Source organism: Ailuropoda melanoleuca, chromosome 2 (genome assembly GCF_002007445.2).
Source record: "Ailuropoda melanoleuca isolate Jingjing chromosome 2, ASM200744v2, whole genome shotgun sequence".
Classification (NCBI taxonomy): Eukaryota; Metazoa; Chordata; class Mammalia; order Carnivora; family Ursidae; genus Ailuropoda; species Ailuropoda melanoleuca.
Window position 1 is genome coordinate 28,034,074 of NC_048219.1, and position 23,208 is coordinate 28,057,281.

Consider the following 23,208-nt stretch of genomic DNA (forward strand, 5'->3'; position numbering starts at 1 on the left):
ACATTGTTGATGAACTAGATTATTCTTAGTCATGGGGCTTATGTATTGTAGGATGTTTAGCAGCATTCCTGGCTTCTGCCCACTAAATGCCAATAGTACCTCCCCACAGTTGTGACAATTAAAAATGTCTCCAGATATTGCCACATGTCCCCTGGGGGAGCCAAATATTTCAGAGTTGAGAACCACTGGTATAGGTGTTATAGTATGCATACCTAACCTTTACAGTCTCTGTAGAGTCAATATTGTACCACCTCACATAAAATGTAGAAACCTTGCAAGCACATACATCCATTTACCGACTCCTTTCTGCCTCACACCAACCCTTATGTTATAATTGTCATATGTATTGCATCTGTGTACATTCAAAACCCCCACAAAACAGTGTTATAATTTTTGTTTCAACAATTGCACATATTTTAAAGATCTTAGAAGGTGAAAGTTCTATATATTTACCCAGATATTTATCATTTCTGTTGTTCTTTCTCCTCTCTTGCAGATCCATGTTTTTCTTTGTTATCATTTCCTTCAGCCAAAAGAATTTATTTTAGCATTTTTTTTTAATAAAGCAAGTCTTCTGGAGATGAATTCTCTTAGCTTTCTTTCATTTGAGAATGTCTTTACTTAGCATTCATTCCTAAAGGAAATTTTTGTTGGATATGGAATTCTGGAATGGCAGGTCTTTTCCTTTAGCAGTTAAAGCATGTGTTTTACTCCCTGGCCTACATTGTTCCAAATGACAAGTACGTTTAAGCAGTTCAGATGTGTTGTATTTAGGCGTGGTTTTCTTTTAATTTATTCTGCTTTGGGTTTTCTGAGCTTCTTTTTTTTTTTTTTTTTAAGATTTTATTTATTTATTTTTGACAGAGAGAGAGAGACAGCCAGCAAGAGAGGGAACACAAGCAGGGGGAGTGGGAGAGGAAGAAGCAGGCTCCCAGTGGAGCAGGGAGCCCGATGTGGGGCTTGATCCCAGGACCCTGGGATCACACCCTGAGCCAAAGGCAGAAGCTTAATGACTGAGACACCCAGGCGCCCCTCTGGGCTTCTTGAGTCTGTAAAATTCTTGAGTCTTTCACCAAATTTGGGTAGTCTCTAACCATTATTTCTTTAAGTATTTTTTTCTGCTCCCTTTTTTTCCTTCTTCTAAGATTCCAATGATGCATATATTAGACCTTTTAATATTGTCCCACAGGTCCCTGAGGCTTTGTTTATTTTTAAATCCCTTTTCTCTCTGTTCTTCAGATTTGGTAATTTATACTGATATATCTTTAAATCTACTGACTCCTACTTCATCCTCTTTCTGCTCTGGAACCCATTTCTAGTGAGTGAGTTTTTTATTTTAAATATTGCATGTTCAATTCTAAGATTTCCATTTGGCTCATTGCATAGGTTCCATTTCTTTGCTGAGAACTCGTATCTTTTATTCATTTTTACTGTGTTTTCTTTACCTCACAGTCCAAATAGTTATTTTTGTCTTCATTTGGTAATTCTATGATTTGGGGCTTCTCGAGTTTTGCATCTGTTGATTATCTTTTCCCTTGAGAGTTGGTCACACTCTCCTTTTCCTGGTTCTTTTTTGTATTAATTTTGGTTTGTATTGAGGATAGGTGATTGTTACCTGTATTGATCCTCTAGAGAATGTTCACGTTTTTGTTTTAGCAAGCAGTCAACCCGGTTGTATCAGACACCTTCTGTTTTGCCTTCTTTGGGTCATAGTTAATGTCTCTGTTCAGTTCTCCAAGGCTTTGCTGTGCTGCTTTGGGTCTGTCCTATGCATGCTTAGCTCAAGAGTGAGCCTGAGATTTCTAAGTCCATACACAGAAATAAGGGATCCTCTTTTCTGGCTCTTTCTGCTGTGAGCTTTCTCTCTTACTCCCTGACCTGTGTGGATTTCTTTTCCTGGTCTCTCTGGTTAGAAAGATGGGGTTTTTGTTAGAATTTCAGTTACCTGTGCTGCCGTCCTGCTAGTCTGCTCCAGGACTGTGCTCACCCTTGGAACAAAGCTGTTAAGAGAGCCTAAAAAGAGGAAACTTGGAACTCATCTTTGTATAGGAGCTTCTCCAACTTTTAACTCCCTCCATGATTCCCCTCCTTTTGTTTACTTTTCAGAGTCTTCATAGTTGTTTTTTGTATCTATCCAGTGTTTCCAGTTGTAAACAGTAGGAGACACAGGCTATAGTGAATATATGCTGCCTTATGAACCCAATTTCAAGGTTTTAAATATGTATATATTTTGACATATGATGATGATTTGTAAAATTATATCCCTAGCTTAAACCACTTCCCTGATCTCTAAACTCATATGTCCAGCTGCCTAATTTTCATGGTTGTTTTTTTTTTTTTTTGATATATCATTGACATCTCAAACCTAAATCCAAATTGAGCTTTTGATGTGACCCAATCCTCTTCCTTCCTCAGTCTTTCCCATCCTCCAGTTGCTCCAGTTCCTCTCTTTCTGTCTCGCAGCTCCCATTGAATCCATTTCTAAGTCCTATAGGCTATGGACTCTACCTTCTAAATATATCCAGAATACAACCATATCTTACCACTCTTTATCACTAACAGCCTAGTCCAGACCACCATTGTTTCTCATTTACATTATTATAGTAGTTTCGTAACTGGTCTGCTTCTGCCATGTCTCCTTACAGTCTATTCTCTATAATGAATCTTTAATGATCCTGTTAAAAGCATACAGCAGATCAATGTCATTCCTCTGTTCATCTCATTCAGAAGTGACAGTCAAATGTGATCTGCCCTCTTTAGTCCCCTTTCCCATCTCTCTGACTTCTACAACTCTGAGCTGTTGTTTGTTTGTTTGTTTGTTTGTTTGTTTACTTTGCAGCAGCTACATTGTCTTCCTTGTTCAAACGCTCTAGGCTTACTCCTAGCTCAGGGCCTTTTTTCAAATATCTGTAGGATTTGCTCCTTTATTCCCTTTAGGCCTTTGACCGATTGTCACCTCAGTGGAAGCCTTCTCCAATAACTTCGTTTAAGATGTGACTTCCTTACCTCTGTCTTTTTTGTCCCAACGCTTCCTGTACTCCCTTTCCTGCCTTTTCCCCCCACTATGTCACTTAACTACCACTCTATTATATATTTCACTTACATTACATATTGTCTATCTCTTCCTCACACCTCTCCTGACAATGAAGTAAACTCCATGAGAGCAGAGTTTTTGGCACATAATAGGCATAATAATTGCTTTCCATTTATTTTCTTATCTGTGGTACATAAGAGTGATCATTATTGTACTTTCATCTCTGGATCACTTTTAGTTGTTGAGCTCAAGACAACTTCTCGGTAGAATCTTCTGATATTTAATAGGATTGTATATATTATAGAAAAAACATGCAGTGAATTATTCATTTCTTGGGGTTGATTTGTGTTCAGTCTGCTATTGGTAGAGTAACAATATTTAGGAGTTTTGAAAGCCATAATAGCAGGTAGAATACCTGTTATGACCAGAGTCTTATATCAGGTTCTGTGTGCAAAACCAAAAAATAAACGAATGCCTCAATAGATGGTTTTTAATCTACAACCTAGACTTAAAGTAAACTTAGAAGTGTTAGTTATAGGGACTCCTGGCTGACTCAGTCAGAGGAGCATGTGACTCTTGATCTTGGGGTTGTGAGTTCAAGCCCTAAGTAGGGTGTAGAGGTTACTTAAAAATAAAATCTTAAAAAAAAAAAAAGAAGTATGAGTCATAAAAAATTCTGTGATTAGTGTGCTTCAGTTTACCAATGGAGAAAACTCTTTGGTTTTTAAAGGCAGTACAATATATTGGTTAAGAACACAGGCTATGGATCCAGGCTGCCTGATAATTCATCCCCGATCAATCCCCTGCTGTTGCCTTGGGCTGGTTACTTAAGTTCTATGTGTCTGTTTCCTCATCTATAAAATGGGAATGATAATACCTACTTCTCAGGGTTGAGGATTAAATTATGTAAATATATGGAAAGTAATTAGAACAAGGCCTGACACAGAGTGAGTACTTCAAAGTTATTAGCCACCTCTGACAGCACCATAACAACCTTTATCATCTTTCTTTGGAGATTGCACTTCATTACATGGATAGAAGAATATTTTATACAATGCATGCATTTTAATTTACTTCTTCACCACCTGGAAGAATGACCAGAGAATTGATAGGAATGTTGAAATCACTAAGCATGTAATTTTCATTTTCTTTTAAGCTTACATTTATGGCTTAACAGTATTTTCAGCCACTTCCCTTCATTTCATGTCCCCTAGCCTTTCCCCATCCCCTATACTCTCCCCTCTGTTTGCTAAGAATGTTTATATAGCATATAATAGTGTAATTGAAAATGGAAATGGGGATGCCTGGGTGGCTCAGTTGGTTAAGCATCTGCCTCTGGCTCAGGTCATGATCCCAGAGTCCTGGGATTGAGCCCCCATGCCCCGCATCTTTTGGTCTCCCTGCTCAGTAGAGAGTCTGCTTCTCCCTCTTCCCCTCTGCCTTTCCCCACCCCTGCTTGTGCTCTTTCTCTCTCTCTGTCTCTCAAATAAATACATAAAATCTTTTAAAGAATGGAAATGAATGTATTGGGTGAAATTATGGATTTTTAAAGCTGATACAATTACTTTAATTATAGTATTGTATCCAGTTTCATTCTTCAGGTGCTCTGAATCTCTATTATAGTTGTAGCAATTTTAGAAGCCAGTGAGGAGGAACTAAGCTATGTTTCATCCATGAAATGTTCTGAAAATATAAACCTTTGTTACTCAATATTTATTATGTAACTTTTTTTGAGAGAGCATGCACAAGGGGAGATGGGTTGGGGGAGAGGGAGAGAGAGAATCTTAAGCAGGCTCCAGGCCCAGTGTGGAGTCTGATGCCGGCTCCATCTCACAACCCTGAGTTCATGATGTGAGCTGAAATCAAGAGTTGCCACTTAACCAACTGAGCCACCCAGGCACCCCTATTGTGTAACTTTTAGAAGTGCTTATATCAATTTAATGTTTGAGATGTTAAGAAATGTTTGCTATAAGAAAATCTTGGCTATATTGAATTAAAAAAATAAAACATATCATTTGGTCCATTTTTTTTTTTTTTTTAAGTAGGCTCCACACCAAGTACGGAGCCTAATGTGGGGCTTAAACTCACAATCCTGAGATCAACACTTGAGCTGAGACAGAGTCAAGGCACTTAACTGAGCCACTTAGGCACCTCTGGTCCAATGTTATTTTTAGCCTTCACAAATATCATTTTTCTTTCTTTAGGACAAGGTGGAAAACTGGTTGATAGAGGAGATAATACGTATGGAGGAAAGTGGGTCATAAATCCTAGTGGTGGATTGATTTCAAAGGGACATCCACTGGGAGCTACAGGTAATACTACACATAGATTTTCTAATTTTTTGTTATCATTTTTGACATAAGTATGAATGCTTTAGCCATCGATTTGAATGAAAGATTGTATTCTCTGAACCTTGTAGCCAGTGCTTTAAATGATCGTTTAGTACAGTATTTTTAATTTTCCTGTAAGTATAGTGTGCTTCAATAATAACTGATGAGAATTTGAATTAGTTGAAACTCTAAATTCAGCAGTATATATATTTTAAAAGTTTGATTATTTTCAAATAGGTATACAATTTAACTTAAAATGTTTCCAAATAGCGATCTTGCTAGACCTGCTGGATAAGAATAATTTGAAATGAGCACATTATTTGTATATAGTTGTATATATCGTTGGTGTTACATGGAAGTTTTTTTCTCTTGAGAGAACTGGACTAGAAGTTACGAAATAAGAATTTTACTGTGGCTTTACTGCTGACTGGCCATGTGACTATTTTGATTAATTAATTAGTCAGTTAATCACCTTGACTCTTAGTTTCCTTAATTGTAAAATGAAATTGTACAAAGAAGTTTATAAAATAACTTAGCACTAAAATCTGGGATTTATTGCTATGAAGATAGGTGAGTTTTGTATTTTTTTCATATTGTCTTATATATGAATTAAAATTTTTATAAATTATTGCAAATTCCAAAATAGAAAAGTTAGAATTAATGGTGTCTTCATTATAGCAATTATCTTTGGTTTGTTTCTGTTTATGACTGAAATTTAGTAAGCTTATAACCTAGTAGAGAAAATAGATGTACGTAGTTAAGAATAAGAGATAGGTGCACAGGTACGTACACATAGATAGTTGCAGTATAATGTGCCACCTTGCTATTTATTTTGTCTTGTTTGTTCTTTGGGTCCTTTCTCTTTTTCACGCTATCTTTTTATTAATTGGGTATTTTATAGTATTTTATTTTCTCTCTTCTGTTGAATTATTTCCTTTTCTTATTTTTTAGTGGTTGCTCTAGAATCTACCACAGGCATCTTCAAATTAACCAGAGTCTACTTTCAATTAATGTTATGCCATTTCATATATGATGTAAGGGATTTTTACAACAGCATATATCCATGCACTTCTGAATATATTATAAACCCTGCAGTATACTGTTGTTATTATTTCACTAAACAACTTAATATATTTCAAAGTAATCTGCAAATGAGGGGATGAGAGTAATATCATTGGGAGTGATGGACTAACAACATTTGACAAATACTGTGCTTTATAAAAGTTCCAAGAACACTTGTAAAAATTGTCAAGATCAAGTTTTTACAGAACTTTGGAAATTAACCAAAGACTTACAGCAATCTGGGGGAACATTTTTAAAAACAAACAGTCAGGTGAATCTCCATAAGAATACCCAGCTTTATGGGATTTTGACTTGCTCTAATACCACCCACACCCCTTTCCCCAGCTCCATGGTAGTCTTGAAAACAAGAGCCTGCAATCATGGTAAAAACCAACAGCCTAGCCAACACTGGAGGAGTCAAATGAACTGGGAGCTCTTTCAAAGCCCTATTCTCAGGGAGTTGTCATTATTTGACCTGTCTGGCAGTTCCCTGGCGAACCATTCTGAAAAGGCGTGTCTTTATGTAACCTGACAGAGAACATGCACAGTGCAAACAGAATTTTCTTCAGAGTCATTTGTTGAAAGCAATTAGCAACAACTGGCTTAAAAACATAGCTAACATACCTGCCTGAGGTGCTGGTAACAACTGGGGCAAACAACCCAACAAAAAACTTAAAAAGCTGAGGAATGAGATGTCTGTAAGGGTCTTTGAAAAGATCGGACATATCCCTGGGAATCTAGAACACCAAGTACATACATACAGCCATGTGTATGTTCAAGGCTGTCTGCATGCTCGGAAAAGACCTGAGAAGGTCCTAACCTTTATCTCTGGCTAACCTTGGGGCTCTGTGTAAGCAGGAAGTAGAGGCTAAGGTGAAGTTGTAAACTGCCTAGCTGAGTACCCCTACACACACACAGCCTCAGGAAAGACTGAGAGACTTACTAGTTCTAAACATTAAGAAAATCTCTGTCCAGCCATTAGCTAACCACTAAGCTAACCAAGAACAGAATTTAGTGGTCAAATGTGACAAAGAATACAGACTTTACAGAATTAGTCTGGTAAAGTCACTAGGCCAACAACAACAACAAACTCTGGGAAAGGGGAAGAATCTGATTTCTAGAGTTGCCACATTATATTATTTAAAATACCCAGTTTTCAACAAAAAACTATGAGACATGCAATGAAACAAGAAAGAATGGCCCATACACAGGGGGAAAAAGCAGTTCATAGAAACTGAGGTAGCTCAAACATTGGATTTACTAGACAAAGACAATCATCTACTTAATTATGTTCAAAGAATTAAAGGAAACTATATATAAAGAACTAAAGGAAAATATCACAATATATCACCAAATAGAGAATATCCATTACTAGGTAGAAATGGTAGGAAAGAACCAAATAAATTCTGGCATTGAGAATTATAGTAACTGGAATAAAAAATTCACTAGAGGGGATCAACATCAAATTTGAGCAGGCAGAAGAAAAAAATCAGTAAACTTTAAGGTAGGTCAATTGAAATTATCCAGGCTGAGAAACAGGAAAAAAAAAAAAAAAAGAATGAAGAAAAATGAACAGAGCCTCAGAGACCTGTAGGGCCCAGCAACTCTAACAACATACACATAATAATGGCCCCAGAGGGAGAGGAAAGAAAGGGACACAGAGAATATTTGAAGAAATGATGGCTGATAACTCCCCAAACTTGAGAAAAAAAAATTTATATACATGTCCAAGAAGTTCAACAAATTTCAGGTAGGAATACCTCAAAGGGATTTATACTTAGACATACCATAATCAAACTATTGGAAACAGAATATTGAAAACAAGAACAGAGAAGATTCGTCCTGTAGAACCATCCTCAGTAAGGCTTAAGAGCTGATTTCTTTTCAGAAACCATTGAGGAAGTGTGATGAAAGAAAGTGCCAAGCAAGAATTTTGTGTTCAGTGAAACACCCTTTAAAAATGAAGGAGAAATGAAGACATTCCAAGATAAAAATTGAGAGAATTTATCACTAGACCTCCATTATACAAAATACTTTATAAAGAGAGTCATTCAAACTGAAATGAAAGAGCACTAGGCAGTGGAATAAAGGGCATATGAAGAAATAAAGAGCATTAATAAATGTAACTATATTGGTAAAATATAAAGAACAATATAAATGCATTTTTCCTTGTCACGTTTTTCCCCTCCTATCCAACTGCATGAAGCAATAATCTGAGTCAATAGGCATACAATGCATAAAGATATAATTTGTATGACAGTAACAACACAAAGGAGGGTAGAGGGAACAAAAGGGAACAAAATCTTTTTTGTATACTATTGAAATAAAGTTGGTATTAATCCAAACTAGGTTGCTATAAATTGTTAATTGTAATCCCTAGAGCAACAATTAAAAAAAACTTAAAAATATATAGTAAAGATATATAGTGAAAAAATATATAGTAAAATGACAAAGAATGAAAATGTCACACTAAAAAATACCTATTTAACACACAAGAAGGAAATAATGGAGAAATAGAGGGATAAAAAAGACAAAATTTTAAGAGAATGGAAAGACAAGCCACAGACTGAGAGAAAATATTTGCGAAAGACATACCCGCCAGAGGACTATTATCTAAAATATACAAAGAGCTCTTAAAACTAAACAGTAAGAAAATGAACAATATGATTAAAAATTGGGTAAAAGACTCAGACAATTCACCAAAGGTGGTATACAATGGCAAATATGCATATGGAAAGATCTTCAACATCATATGTCATTAGGGAATTGTGAATTAAAACCACAGGATACCTGTACATATGTATTAGAATCCCCAAAATCCAAAATGGTGACGATACCAAATGTTGGCAAGTTTTTGCAGAATGAAACATGATGAGCACTGACTAATGTATAGACTTGTTGAATCACTATATTATACATCTGAAACTAATACAACACTGTATGTTAATTATACTGGAATTAAAGTGAAAAAACTTAATAAAAAAGAAATGAATCATCCCCCTACCATACAATTCAGTGGGCTCAGCTGATTAAAAAATCAGCAGGCTCAGCTCTGGAAAAGCTGGGCAGGTTATAGGAAACTGAGTCCCAGCCCTTAAAGGTATAGTACAATATACAGCCCCGTGGAGATACAGCATAGAAGCAGTGGTTTGAAAACCACCTGGGGTATACAAGAGGGAGATTTATTACTAATCTCCAAGTGTGTGCTAGAGGGTCAGGGTTCTTTGGGAGACTTCTCTAAGAACAAAAGAGACGGCAGGTGACATTTCCCTCCCCCATTCCCCGCTCCCCCAAGCCTAGACACGTGGACATCTGTGGGAAACAGCACAGTGCCAACACTCTCCACCTCACTTGCTAACAGTAGACCTAGTCCCCACAGATATGTCCCCTCCAACCTGGAGATGTAGCTGACTTTCTTAAGACACAGAAACAGACACAGAGTTAAACAAAATAAGGAGACAGAGGACTATGTCCCAAATGAAAGAACAAGACAAAATCACAGCAAGAGAGCTAAACAAAACAGAGATAAGTAATATGCCTTATAAAGACTTAAAAGTAATGGTTATAAAAATATTCACTGGACTTGAGAAAAGAGTGGAGGACTTCAGTGAGACCCTCAACAGAGATAAAAAACATAAAAAAGAACCAATCAGAGATAAAGAACTCAAAAACTGAAATTAAAAATACACCAGATGGAATAAATAGTAGACTGGAGGGAGCAGAAAAATGGATCAACAACCTGGAGGACAGAATAATGGAAAGCAATCAAGGTGAACAGGAGAGAGGAAAATTATAACAGTAAATGAAAATTAGGGAATTCAGTGACTCCCATCAAGTGTAATAACATTTGCATTATAGAGCTCTGAGAGGAAGAGAGAGGAAAGGGGACAGAAAATTTATTTGAAGAAATAATAGCTGAAAACTTCCCAAATATGGGGATGGAAACCAGAAATCTAGATCCAGGAGACACAGAGAGCCCCCAGCAAAATCAGTGCCAGGAGGAACACACCAAGACACGTAGTAATTAAAATGCAAAAAGTGATAAAGAGAGAATTTCTCTTTTCAAGAGAAAAGAAAGCAATTACATACAAGGGAAACCTCGTAAGGCTGTCAACTGATTTTTCAGCAGAAACTGCAGACCAGAAAGGAGTGGTGTGATATATTCAAAGTGCTGAAAGAAAAAAAACCTGCAGCCAAGAATATTCTATCCAGCAAGGCTATCATTTAGAATAGAAGGAGAGATAAAAAAAATTTTCCAGACACTGAAAAGTTAAAGGAATTCTTGACCACTAAACCAGCCCTATAAGAAATGTTAAAGGGGACTCTTTGAGTGGAAAGGAAAGACCATAAGTAGAAATAAGAAAAGTAGGAAGCACAAAAGCAGTAAAAGTAAGTATATCTATAAGAATCAGTCGAAGGATTCTCAGAATAAAAGAATGTGATATGACATGCTATACCCAAAGTGTGGGGGTGAGGAGAAGAGTAAACAACAGGTTCAGACTTAAGTGACAATGAACTTAGTAAAGACTGCAATATGCATAAGGTGTTATTTATAAACCTACTGGTAACCACAAATAAAAAGCCAGTAATAGATATGTGAAAATAAAGAGAAAGGAAAAGGAAAGCCAGCAAATCATGAGAGAAGAGAGCAAGAGAAGAAAGGAACAGAGAAGAACTACAAAAACTACAAAAACAAACATTAAACAAGTAACAAAATGGCAATAAGTATATACCTATCAATGATTACTTTAAGTGTAAATGGACTAAACACTTCAATCAAAAGACAGGGTGATGGAATGGATAAAAAAAAGCAAGACCTATCTATATGCCGCCTACAAGAGACTCGAACACTAATTTGAAAAGATAAATGGACCCCTATGTGTATTGCAGCTTTATATACAATAGTCAGATTATGGGAGCAGCCCAAGAACAAACAGATGGTTACCAGAGGGTAGGTGGGTGTGGGGATGGGTAAAATAGGTGAAGGGGATTAAGAGTAAATTTATCTTTTTTTTTTTAAGATTTATTTATTTGAGGGAAAGAGGGAGAGCCCAGGAGGTGGGGAGGGGCAGAGTGAGAGGGAAAGAGAGTCTTTTAAGCTGACTCCATGCTGAGTGCAAAGCCTGACATGGGGCTTGATCTCACGACCCTGAGATCAGCACCTGAGCCAAAACCAAGAGTTAGACACTTAACCGACTGAGCCACTCAGGCACCCTGAGAGTAAATTTGCCTTGATGAGCACTGAGTAATGTGTAGAATTGTTGAATCACTGTATTGTACACCTGTAACTAATACAACACTATATATTAACTATACTGGAATTAAAATTTAGAAAAAGACAAAAAAAAAGAGTTGCAGTTTACATTAGAGACAGTGATTTAAGTTCTTTCAGACAGCTTCCTCACTCTCATATAAAAAACTTCTTTTCATCAGGAGATGAATGTGGCATTTCAGGTTGTTTTTATTGACACATAGCTTTTTTCTCCTCTGAAGGAACGTATTTTTTATTATAACTAACTTGTTTGCCATTCTGAGATATTTTTGACATTCATTGAAACATTCAGAAATCATGCTTTGTAGTAACAATACGATTTTTCATATCCATATTCTTTCTTAAAATTGAGGTGTAATTTTCATATAGTAAAATACACACTTCTCGCAAAACACAATTGTTTATAGCAGCATTATTTATAATAGCCAGAAAGATGAAAGCAACCTAGATGTCTGTCATCAGGTGATGAATGGATAAACAAAATGTGGTATATTCATACAATGGAATATTCTTAGGCCATAAAAGAAATGAAGTACTGACAGATGCTACAACATAAATGTACCTTGACTTCCCTCAAACATCTTCCCCATTCTCCGAATCCTTCTTCCTCAGTCAGGCTAAGACTGATCCAGATTTTTCAGTAGTTCGTCCTTTGTTATTGCTAAATAGTATTCCATATACCACTTTGTTTATCCATTCTGTTGACGGACATTTGAGTTCCTTCTTGTTTGAGGCCATTATGAATAAAGATGCTATGAACCTGTTCATACAAGTCTATTTGTGGACATACCTTTTGCATTTCTCTTGGGTTAATAACTCAGAGCAAAATGGCTCAGTCAGAGGGGAGATATATTTTTAACTTTGTAAGAAGCTGCCAAATAGTTCTCCAAAGGTTTGTCGTATGGTTTTTAATGTTATAGCAGGATGTCAAATTTTAACATTTAATATGTTTTTCTCTTCCTTCTTACCTTTAGTTCTATTCCTCAGAGTCAACTTCTTTTACTATTTTGGGGGTATATGCCCCAAAATTGTTATGCTTTAACAAATGCATATTTATATGTGTGTTTATACAATCTTTCTTTTTTTGTTACAAAGTATAGTTGACACATAATGTTACATTAGTTTCAGGTGTACCACATAATGATTGGACGAGTCTGTACATTGTGCTTTGCTCACCACAAGTGTAGCTACCATCTGTCGCCATACATCGCTATTAACAATATCATTGACTGTATTCCCCATGCCTTGCCTTTCATTCCTGTGACTCATTCATTCCCTAACTGGAAGTCTGTCTCCCGTTCTCCTTCACCCATTTAGCCCACTTCCCCACTCCCTCCCTCTGGCACTGTCAGTTTGTTCTCTGTACATATGGGTCTATTTCTGCTTTTTGTTTGTTCATTTGTTCTGTTTTTTAGATTCCATACATAAGTAGGGGCGCCTGGGTGGCACAGCAGTTAAGCGTCTGCCTTCGGCTCAGGGCGTGATCCCAGCGTTGTGGGATCGAGCCCCACATCAGGCTCTTCCACTATGAGCCTGCTTCTTCCTCTCCCACTCCCCCTGCTTGTGTTCCCTCTCTCGCTGGCTGTCTCTATCTCTTTGAATAAATAAATAAAATCTTTTAAAAAAAATCTGTTAGATTCCATACATAAGTGGAATCATAACGGTATTTGCCTTTCTTTATTTGACTTATTTCACTTAGCTTAATACCTTTTAGGTGTTGTTATTGGAAGTGGCAAGATCTCATCCTGTTTTATGGCTGAGTAATATTCCATGGTATATATATACCATGGTATATATATACACATCTTCATTTTCCATCTATGGATAGACACGTGTTGCTTCCATATTTTGGCTATATACAACCTTTCTATCTGTATGTGTCATATATGTATATTTACCACATTGTAGACAGCTTTCTTTTCTTTCCTTTTCTTTCTTTCTTTCTTTCTTTCTTTCTTTCTTTCTTTCTTTCTTTCTTTCTTTCTATTTACCACATTGTAGACAGCTTTCTTTTCTTTCCTTTTCGCCAGCGAGAGAGGGAACACAAGCAGGGGGAATGGGAGAGGAAGAAGCAGGCTCCCAGCAGAGCAGGGAGCCCGATGTGGGGCTCGAGCCCAGGACACTGGGATCACGCCCTGAGCCGAAGCCAGACGCTTAACGACTGAGCCACCCAGGCGCCCCTGTAGACAGCTTCCTTTACTTAAGAACCTTTTTATATTATCACTTAGAGATATTGTTTATTCTTTTTTAATGCCTGCACAGTATTCTCATTATAAGAAATTTACCTAACAAGCCTAGGAGACATATATGTGGTGTCAATTTTGCTATTATAAACAATGCTACAAGAAGCATCCTTGTGTCTTTGCATACTTTTGTGTGTATCTTCAGGATAAGTTCAAAACAATGCACTCACTATGTCAAAGGTTAGTATATCTTTAAAAATTGGTAGACATTGCCACATTTTTTTCTTAAAAAATAATACAATGTATATTTCCAACAACAGAGTGTGAGAGTACTTTTTTAAAAAATAATATAATGTTTTATTAGTCAAATTAATAAGTTTTTTTTTTAAAGATTTTGTTTATTTGAGAGAGAGAGAGAGCTTGACCATAAGCAGGGAAAGGGGCAGAAGGAGAGGGAGAAGCAGACTCCCCCCTAAGCAGGGAGCCTCATGCAGGGCTCAGTCCTAGGACCCTGAGATTGTGATCTGGGCTGAAGGCAGACAGTTAACTGACTGAGCCACCCAGGAGCCCCAAGAGTACTTCTTTTTTTAATAATCTTGTCAACATTAGATTCTTTTATTAAATGTAAACAATTTTGTCAGTCTTGGCAGGTCATCTACTTCCTTCCCCCGGCACTAAAAAGCTACCCAAAAACACCCCAGGAAGATAGAATTTACTCAATATTTGAATACTTCAAAGAGTGTCACACCTTCTGCAGTATCCTTTGAAAACCCTTTCTAATATTTTATTTATTTATTTTTGTTGTTGTTCTTTTTAAAGTATGCTCCATGCCCAGCATGGACCCCAATGCAGGGCTCGAACTCACAACCCTGAGGTCAAGACCTGAGCTTAGATCAAGAGTCTGATGCTCAACCAACTGAGCCACGCAGGCACCATTTCCAATATTTTAGTCTACACTGTTGGTAACATTTTCCTGTTATCATTAGTCATTAGGGATAATGTCTAGTGGCGGGGTAGCATTTGGGGGGCATAACTTATGGATCTTGCTGATCTGATTAGTAGCCTGAATAGGGCTGAAGAATTACTGAAGTATAAATGTTTACTTGCTACATATTGAGGATTTGGATGTACTTCAAATAAATCTGACACATGGCCATTAGCTGTAGTCCAAGAAAGAATTCAGGGTCCTGAAAAATATATCAGAATGACAGCTCTGAGTAGTTTAAATATTTTGTCCTGGTTACTTGGATAACAAATTGCAGTAGGATTCTAAGAAAATCAGAAAATGGTCAAGTGCTTCCAAAACACACTAACTTATGATGGGGTGGGGACGGTGTAAGGTTCTCTTCTATAAATAGTGTTAGTTTAATTGTAAGATATTGCTACTTTGGTGGGAACTCAGTATTGGAAAATTAGCTTTAAAATTAAAGCTTCATCATATGGTTTCCAATTTTAACTTGTCCAGATCTGGATGAAAAAAAGCTTCTAGTTGCCATAACAGTACCTGTAATAGAAAAAAAGATAGATTTAAGCATTTGAAGTGAATATTTTGTTTATTCATAGTTCAAAATCATGAATTCCTTTTAGATTGTTCTTTTTTTTTTAATTAAATAATTTATTTGAGAGAGAGCAGGCGGGGAGGGGGAGTTGGGGGGACAGAGGGAGAGGGGGAGAAATTCTCAAACAGGCTCCACACTCAGTGGGGCTTGATCTTACAACCCTGAGATCATGACCTGAGCTGAAACCAAGAGTTGGATGCTTAACCGACTGTCCCACCCAGGCCCCCCTTTTAGATTTTTCAATTAGAAAAATCACATTAAAATTTAGATTTTTAAATTGTTAGCGTCCAAATTATAGTATCATATTTTATTTCAGTTTTTAATGTGGTTTCATATATACTGCATTACTGCTTATGGAACACTTGTTTAAAATGAATAAATAAAGTTTGACTTTAGCTTATTATTAGCTATATCTGATTTTTGAAAATGCATGTTGATGTTTGTGATCTGCTGAAAGGGCACAAAAGTGATTTGAGATACAGCTTCTTACAAGGGGTTGTTGTTTTGAAGCTGAAAGTTGGTTATTTAGTTGGGCTTTTTGTGCCAATTAAGCCTGGCATTTAGTGCCTTTCCAGTACGGCTTCAATCTAGTTTTAGGTCCTGATCTTTCATTTTTCGGTCCATGAAAGTTCAAATATGCTTATTGTGTGCCCACTTTATCATTAGGTGATCTAAGTAATTGGTTCTCTTTTTTATTTTTTAATTTATTTTTATTTTTAATTTTTAAAAAAGATTTTATTTATTTATTTGAGAGAGAGAGTGAGAAAGAGAGCACAAGCCAGGGGATTGGGGGGCGGGCAGAGGGAGAAACCAACTCCTCGCTGAGCAGGGAGCCTGATGCGGTCTCCATCCCAGGACCCTGGGATCATGACTTGAGCTGAAGGCAGATGCTTAACTGACTGAGCCCCACTAGCGCTCTTGTAATTGGTTCTCAAATATAGTGTCTACTGATGTACTGATTCAGAATCTTCTGTAGCTTTTATTTTTTATTTTTTTTAGATTTTTTTTTTAAATTTATTCTACAGAGATAGAGACAGCCAGCGAGAGAGGGAACACAAGCAGGGGGAGTGGGAGAGGAAGAAGCAGGCTCATAGTGGAGGAGCCTGATGTGGGGCTCGATCCCATAACGCCGGGATCACGCCCTGAGCCGAAGGCAGACGCTTAACCGCTGTGCCACCCAGGCGCCCCTGTAGCTTTTATTTTTAAAAAAATATTTTATTTATATGCCAGAGAGAGAGCACAAGCAGGGGGAGTGGCACGCGGAGGGAGAAGCAGGCTCCCTGCTGAGCAAGGAGCCCAATGCGGGACTCAATCCTTGGACCCTGGGATCATGACCTGAGCCACCCAGGCGTACAAGAGGTAGATAATGTGATGATGCAAATAGTTACTATACAAGGCAGAATGCACAAATTCAGGCAAAGTATAAACCAGAACTATGAGGAGAAAAAAAAGGGAAAGAAAAGTGGCGAGGTAAGGATTTACTAATTGCCTACCACAGGCCAGGTTTTGTGCTAGCATTTATATCCAGCCAGGTTTTGGATGAAACCAAAATGTTTAAATGTTTAAATTAAAATGGACTGTTTGCTTTTCCCAGACGCCTTTAATTCCTTCTCACCTCTGCAAACTCTCTTTGTTGTTTTCTGAATAACAACAGCAAACATTTACACAGTATGTGCTGGGCACTGTTCTAAGTATTCTTCATTTAATTCTCATGTCTATTTTTGTATTTTATAAAAGTGGAAAAATAAAAGCACAGAGTAACTTGCCCAAAGTCACCAAACTAGTGGCAAAGCTAGGATTCAGAGCTAGGCAGTGTATTTCCAGAGTCCAAGCTCTTAACCACTACACTCACTAAAATGCTTTTTTCTCAGGAGAAAGGTCCATCTCAAGTGCTGTCTGCTTTATGATGCTTTCCCTAATTTCTTCATCCTTTCCATAGATTGAATTACTCTTTTTTTTTTTTTAAAGATTTTATTTATTTATTCGACAGAGATAGAGACAGCCAGCGAGAGAGGGAACACAAGCAGGGGGAATGGGAGAGGAAGAAGCAGGCCCACAGCAGAGGAGCCTGATGTGGGGCTATCCCATAACGCCGGGATCACGCCCTGAGCCGAAGGCAGACGCTTAACCGCTGTGCCACCCAGGCGCCCCAGATTGAATTACTCTTGACCCTTTTCTGAATTCATTGTACTTTCTCAGTACTTCTTTTTTGACATTTATACTTATAGTATATATTGTAATTATTTGTGGTTTAAAAAAAAAATCTCTGCATTTGACTAAGAGCCTGTAAGGGTAGAATCCATATTTCCTTTGTCTCTGTACCCTGAACAGTACTCCATACAAGAGTTTGCACATGTAAAGGGGATGGTCGAATAAATTATTGTTCCTTTAACATCTGAAACGTGGTATAGGGTGGAGGGGATAAACTTGTCAGTGTGGGAAAAGTTAGGAAAAATTCATGGGAAGCTAGATTTTGGGCTGATAGAGGAAATTACTGTCAAACATGGCTTTTCAGAAGTGTTGAGAGCATGTGTTGCCTGTCACAGAGGTGTGTATGAAAAATACAAGTTAACAACTTGATGGGAATGTTGTGAGGGGAATTGCCTATTTGTTAGGGCCTGAGATTTGATGAACTCTTAGATCCTTTCTAATTCGAAGATGTTCTGATCCTGCAATGTGATATAATTATTTCTCCTACTGAATTCACATTGTTCTTGATGTTTTTAATGGTACACATATTATTCTATCATGTGATTTTTGTTTACATGTTTTAATACCTTTTTAGATATTATAAAGTTAGGTTTTAAAGATTTGGGTGAAAATGAAATCTGAGCCAGGAGACCTGGCATACTCAAACTGTGGCTTGCCTCTTCTACTCTGTAAGAAGTCATCAAAAGAAATAAATCCTAGGATGATGACTGGCAAGACCTAAATCTAGCACTGACTCTAAAAAGTAAGTAAGGCCTAAATAGCTTTTTACCATAGCATCTATTTTAGTATCTCCTCATGTCCTATAGGCCACCTATCCTCATTCCCATGGTCCAGAATTTTGTGTGTTTTGCCACTGTGAAGTGAAGAAAGTTAAGTTTTATCATTAGTTCTAATGTATACTCTCCAGTGCCAGGGGAAATGGAACCCAAGTGAGAGTGTTTACTCTTGATACCTGTTGGCAGGTAGAGATAGCTAGGAGCAATCCCTGGCTTTTCTTGCTCTGCCAAGTGAAAGGAAGGGAGAAGGAAGATTGTGCCTATATACCTCTTATTTTATTTTAATATCTTGGCTTTAGTATCTTAATGGCTTTAATATCTTAATGGCTATATGTTGAGGTAAGATCAACATATAATCAACTGATTTTAAAATGTAAAATTTAGTAAGTTCTGAAATATATGTATCTGTGAAACCATCACCACAGTCAAGATAGTAAACATATCCATGAACCCAGAGTTTCTTCACGTATACTTCTGTGTAATCCCCCCTCTCATTACTCCTCACCCCTCATCCCAAAGCAGCCACTGCTCTTGCTTTCTATCACTATAGATTAATTTGCATTTTCTAGGGTTTTATATAATGGAACCCTATAGTATGTATTCTCTGTTCTTGTCTGCCTGAAATTTATTTATTTTTGCATGAATCAATAGGTCATTCCTTTTTATTACTGAGTAGTAGTTCATCGTATGGATATATCACAATTTATTGTTGATTTGGGTTGTTTATAGTTTTTGGCTACTACAAATAAAGCTGCTATGAACTGTGAACATTCATGTATAAATCTTTGTATGAACATTTGGTTTCTTTTGAGTAAATACCTAAGAGTGGAATGACTGGTCATACACTAGGTATGTGTTTAACATTTTTTTTAAGTTTTATTTGAATTCCAGTTAGTTACCATCCATGTAATATTAGTTTCAGGTGTACAATTTAGTGATTCAGCATTTCCATACAACATCTGGTGCTCATCAGGACAAGTGCACTCCTTAATCCCCATCACTCATTTAACCTGTTCCCCACACCCACCTCCCCTCTGATAACCATCAGTGTGTTCTCTGTAGTTAAAGAGTCTGTTTTTTGGTTTGCCTCTCTCTTTTTTTCCCCATGATCATTTGTTTTGTTTCTTAAATTCTACATATGAGTGAAATCATATGGTATTTGTCTTTCTCTGACTTACTTCACTTAGCATAATACTCTCTAGCTCCATCCATGTCGTTGCAAGTGGCAAGATTTAATTCTTTTTGGTGGCCAAGTAATATTCCACTGTATATATATATACCACACCTTCTTAATCCGTTCATCAGTCAGTGGTCATTTGGGCTCTTTCCATAATTTGGCTTTTGAGAAACTGTCAGACTGACTTCCAAAGTGATCCTACTGTTTCACCTTCCCACTAGCAGTGTATGAGAGTTCTCGTTCCTCCACATCGTCATCAGTGCTTAGTGTGGTCAGGCTTTAATATTAATCATTCTAACCAGTGTGTAGTGACATCTCCTTGTGGTTTTAATTTACATTCCCTTAATGACTAATGATGTGGAGCATTTTTTCAAGTGCTTATTTGCCATTTGTGTATCTTCTTCTGAAGAGTCTATTCAAATCTTTTGCCTATTTTGGGACACAATTGGTTCTTTTTTTTTTTTAAAGATTTTATTAATTGAGAGAGAGAGAGAGAGAGAGAGCACGAGCAGAGGGGAGGGGCAGAGGGAGAGGGAGAAACAGACTCCTTGCTGAGCAGGGAGCCCTATGTGGGGCTCCATCCCAGGACCCCAGGATCATGACCTGAGCAGGCAGATGCTTAACTGAGCCACCCAGGTGCCCCTGGTTGGTTTTTTTATTGAGTTTTGAAAGTTCTTGATATATTATGTATCTAAGTTCTTTATTAGATATATACTTTGCAAAAGTTTTCTCCTAGTCTGACTTCCTTTTCGTTCTTTTAGTAGTGTCTTCTAGTAGTAGAGTAGAAGTTTTTTATTTTTTATTACTCCCAGTTACTTGTTTGTTCTTTTATGGATTTACTTCTGGTTTTGGATCTAAGCAATCTCTGTCTAATCCAGGGTCACCAAGACCTTTTCCTATGTTTTTTTGGTAGACATTTTATACTTTAAGCTTTACATTTAGATCTATAACCCATTTTGAACTAATTTTTGTGTATGGCACAAAGTATGGATCCAAGTCCATTTTTTACTTAATGTATTTCCAGTTATAGTGCGATTTGTTGGGAAAGGTATGTGTTCTCCATAGCATTGCCTTTGTCAAAAATCAATTGTTCATAAATATGTGGGGATTATTTCTGGACTCTCTTTTCTGTTCAGTAGTCTATTTGTCTGTCTTTACATGAATACTATACTTTTATGATTATTGTAGTTTTGTAATAGTTCTGGGAATTAGGTAGCCTTAGCTCTCAACTTTTTTTTTCTTTTTCAGAGTTATTTGGCTATTCTAGCTCCTTTGCATTTCCATAGAAATTTTAGAATCAGCTTGCTGATTTCTATTAAAAAAAAATCTTCCTGGGATTTTTGAGGGATTATGTTGAATGTATGAATTGACATCCAAACAATAGTGAGTTTTCTGACCCATAAACAAAATATTTATCTCCATTTCTTTAGGTATTCTTTAGCTTTCTTCAGCAATGTATTATAGTTTTCACCGTATAGGTCTTACACATCTTTTGTGGTATTTATCCCTAGGTATTTCATATTTCTGATGTTTTTGTGAATGATATTTTTCAGTTTCAATTTTTTATTGCTAGTATGTAGAAATATAATCAATTTTTGTATTGTACAAACAATTTTTCATCTCCTATCCTTGCTTAAACTACTTATTAAATTTATTAGCTTAAAAAAAAACTCCGTCAGGTGTTCTATTTAGACAATCATATCATTTGTGAATAAAGACAGTTTTGTTTTTATCCCTTTATCATTAGGAGATGGCCTTTTTTCCTTGCTAAGTCTTTGCTCTGAAATCTGCTTTGGTTGATTGAATATAGCCATTCCAGTTTTCATATTTTAACTAGTATTAAGGTGGTATATCTTCTTCCATCCTTTTACTTTTAACCTATTTGTGACTTTATATTTAAAGTGCATTAAAAAAAATAATAAAGTGCATTAGCATTGGGGTGCCTGGGTGGCTCAGTTGGTTAAGTGGCCAACTCTTGATTTTGGCTCAGGTCATGATCTCAGGGTCCTGGGATCAGCCCCATGTCAGGACTCTGTGCTCAGCAGGGAGTCTGCTTCAGGATTCTTCCTTCCTCTGTCCCTCCCCCTGCTTGCTTGGTCTCTCTCTAAAATAAATAATCTTTAAAAAAAATTGAAGTGCATTAGCATCCTTTAGTTGAGTCTTGCTTTTTTTCTTCCATTCTGGCAATCTCTGCCTTTAATTGGGGTCTTTAGACTATTTAAATTTGACGTGATTATTAATATCGTTAGGTTTGAGTCTGTCTTATTATTTGTGTTCTCTTTGTCCCTGCTATTTGTTATTCCCTTCTACCTTTTTATTTTTCAGTCTTCTTTTGGATTACTTTTTATGACTCCATTTTATTTTTATCTTATTTAAAGAGATTAAACAAACTTACCCAAAACAAAACAAACAAAAAAGCATCCTTACCAATTTGATTAAAAATGACATTTTTCTATTTAATCAAGGTGAGGTTGAGTATTTTCTCAAATATTGTGAACTATGTATATTTATTATTTTGTGAAGAAAATTAGCTGTATTTTCCTGCCCATGTGTATGTAAGATCAGTGTGAATACTTTTTGCCTTTTACATATTCATTGAATGGTTGAGCTTTCTATATGTCAGATTTCTAGTAAAATTAACTGCCCCAATGTTTCATTTTAATCTTCTTCATTAATATTCAGAATGTTCACAACTCAAAAAATCATTATAGTTTGTGGAGTTACCTATTTTTAAAACAGTGCTTAAGATATATATTCTGTAAACACATACATACCGCTTGGAAATAAGAAGTGGCAGTTAAGTTTCTTGAGGAGGTTAGAATTTGTTAAATAACAAAAAGTCAACTGAGTAAATTTTAAAGACTTAATGGGCTTTAATAAATGATTAATGAATTGGGCAGCATCCCATTTAGAAGGGGGGTCTCTGAAGTGTTGTTAAAATGGAAGGTTTTTATAGGAGGGTGGGGCATAAAAGTTATTAGCAAAAGAAAAGGATTGTTCCAGGTGAGGCTGCTTTCCCTTAGGTGGAAAAGCAAGGGGTCTTATATCTTGCAGACTACTTCATCTTGGGTGGGGGGGGATGCGGAGGGCCTAGGTGGCAGACTCTGGCACTGATCAAAAAATTCCTGACTAGTGAAGACTGCATTTCTGGGGGAGGTTGAAACTAAAATTAGATGAGGATTTAAGCCTTGGTTTGGGAACTTGGTCTAAAAGACACCATTTTGGACCTGTGGTTTTCTTTTTAACAGGGTCATAAGCAGGTAATTGTCACAGGAACTCCGGAATCAGAAGCTGTGATTGGGCATGTAGGTAGAAGAACAGACATTGTTGGTAGACCTAAATAGCTCTGCCTTCATGACGGTTGAAACCGGTGTGTCCTGTTAGAACATTCTTAACTCAGGTATTCTTAAATAGCTGGTCTGGTAGAAAGATGAATGAATGCAAAGCAGGAGACAGGGGTTCTAGTGTCACGTGACCATTCACGACCTACTTAATCTTACACTTTCTCAGCCTGACATCATTAAGTTCTTTCCAGCTCTAAAAACCTTTGGTTTTATTATCCAGGGGACAAATTCTATTCTTATGAAAATCCATACTTGTTGAG

At 36.8% G+C, this 23,208-nt stretch overlaps 1 protein-coding gene across 2 annotated transcripts in view; it reads left to right on the forward strand.

The window, feature by feature from the left end:
- Positions 1-23,208, forward strand: part of SCP2 (sterol carrier protein 2) — a 112,776-nt gene that overhangs the window by 57,945 nt on the left and 31,623 nt on the right. For both annotated transcript variants that reach the window (XR_004623085.1, XM_011220396.3), the window contains exon 11: positions 5,239-5,346. Coding sequence is in view for 1 of the 2 variants with exons in the window: in XM_011220396.3 (XP_011218698.1) it covers positions 5,239-5,346 (108 nt within the window). In the remaining variant the exon portion in view is untranslated. The remainder of the gene's footprint in view (positions 1-5,238; positions 5,347-23,208) is intronic.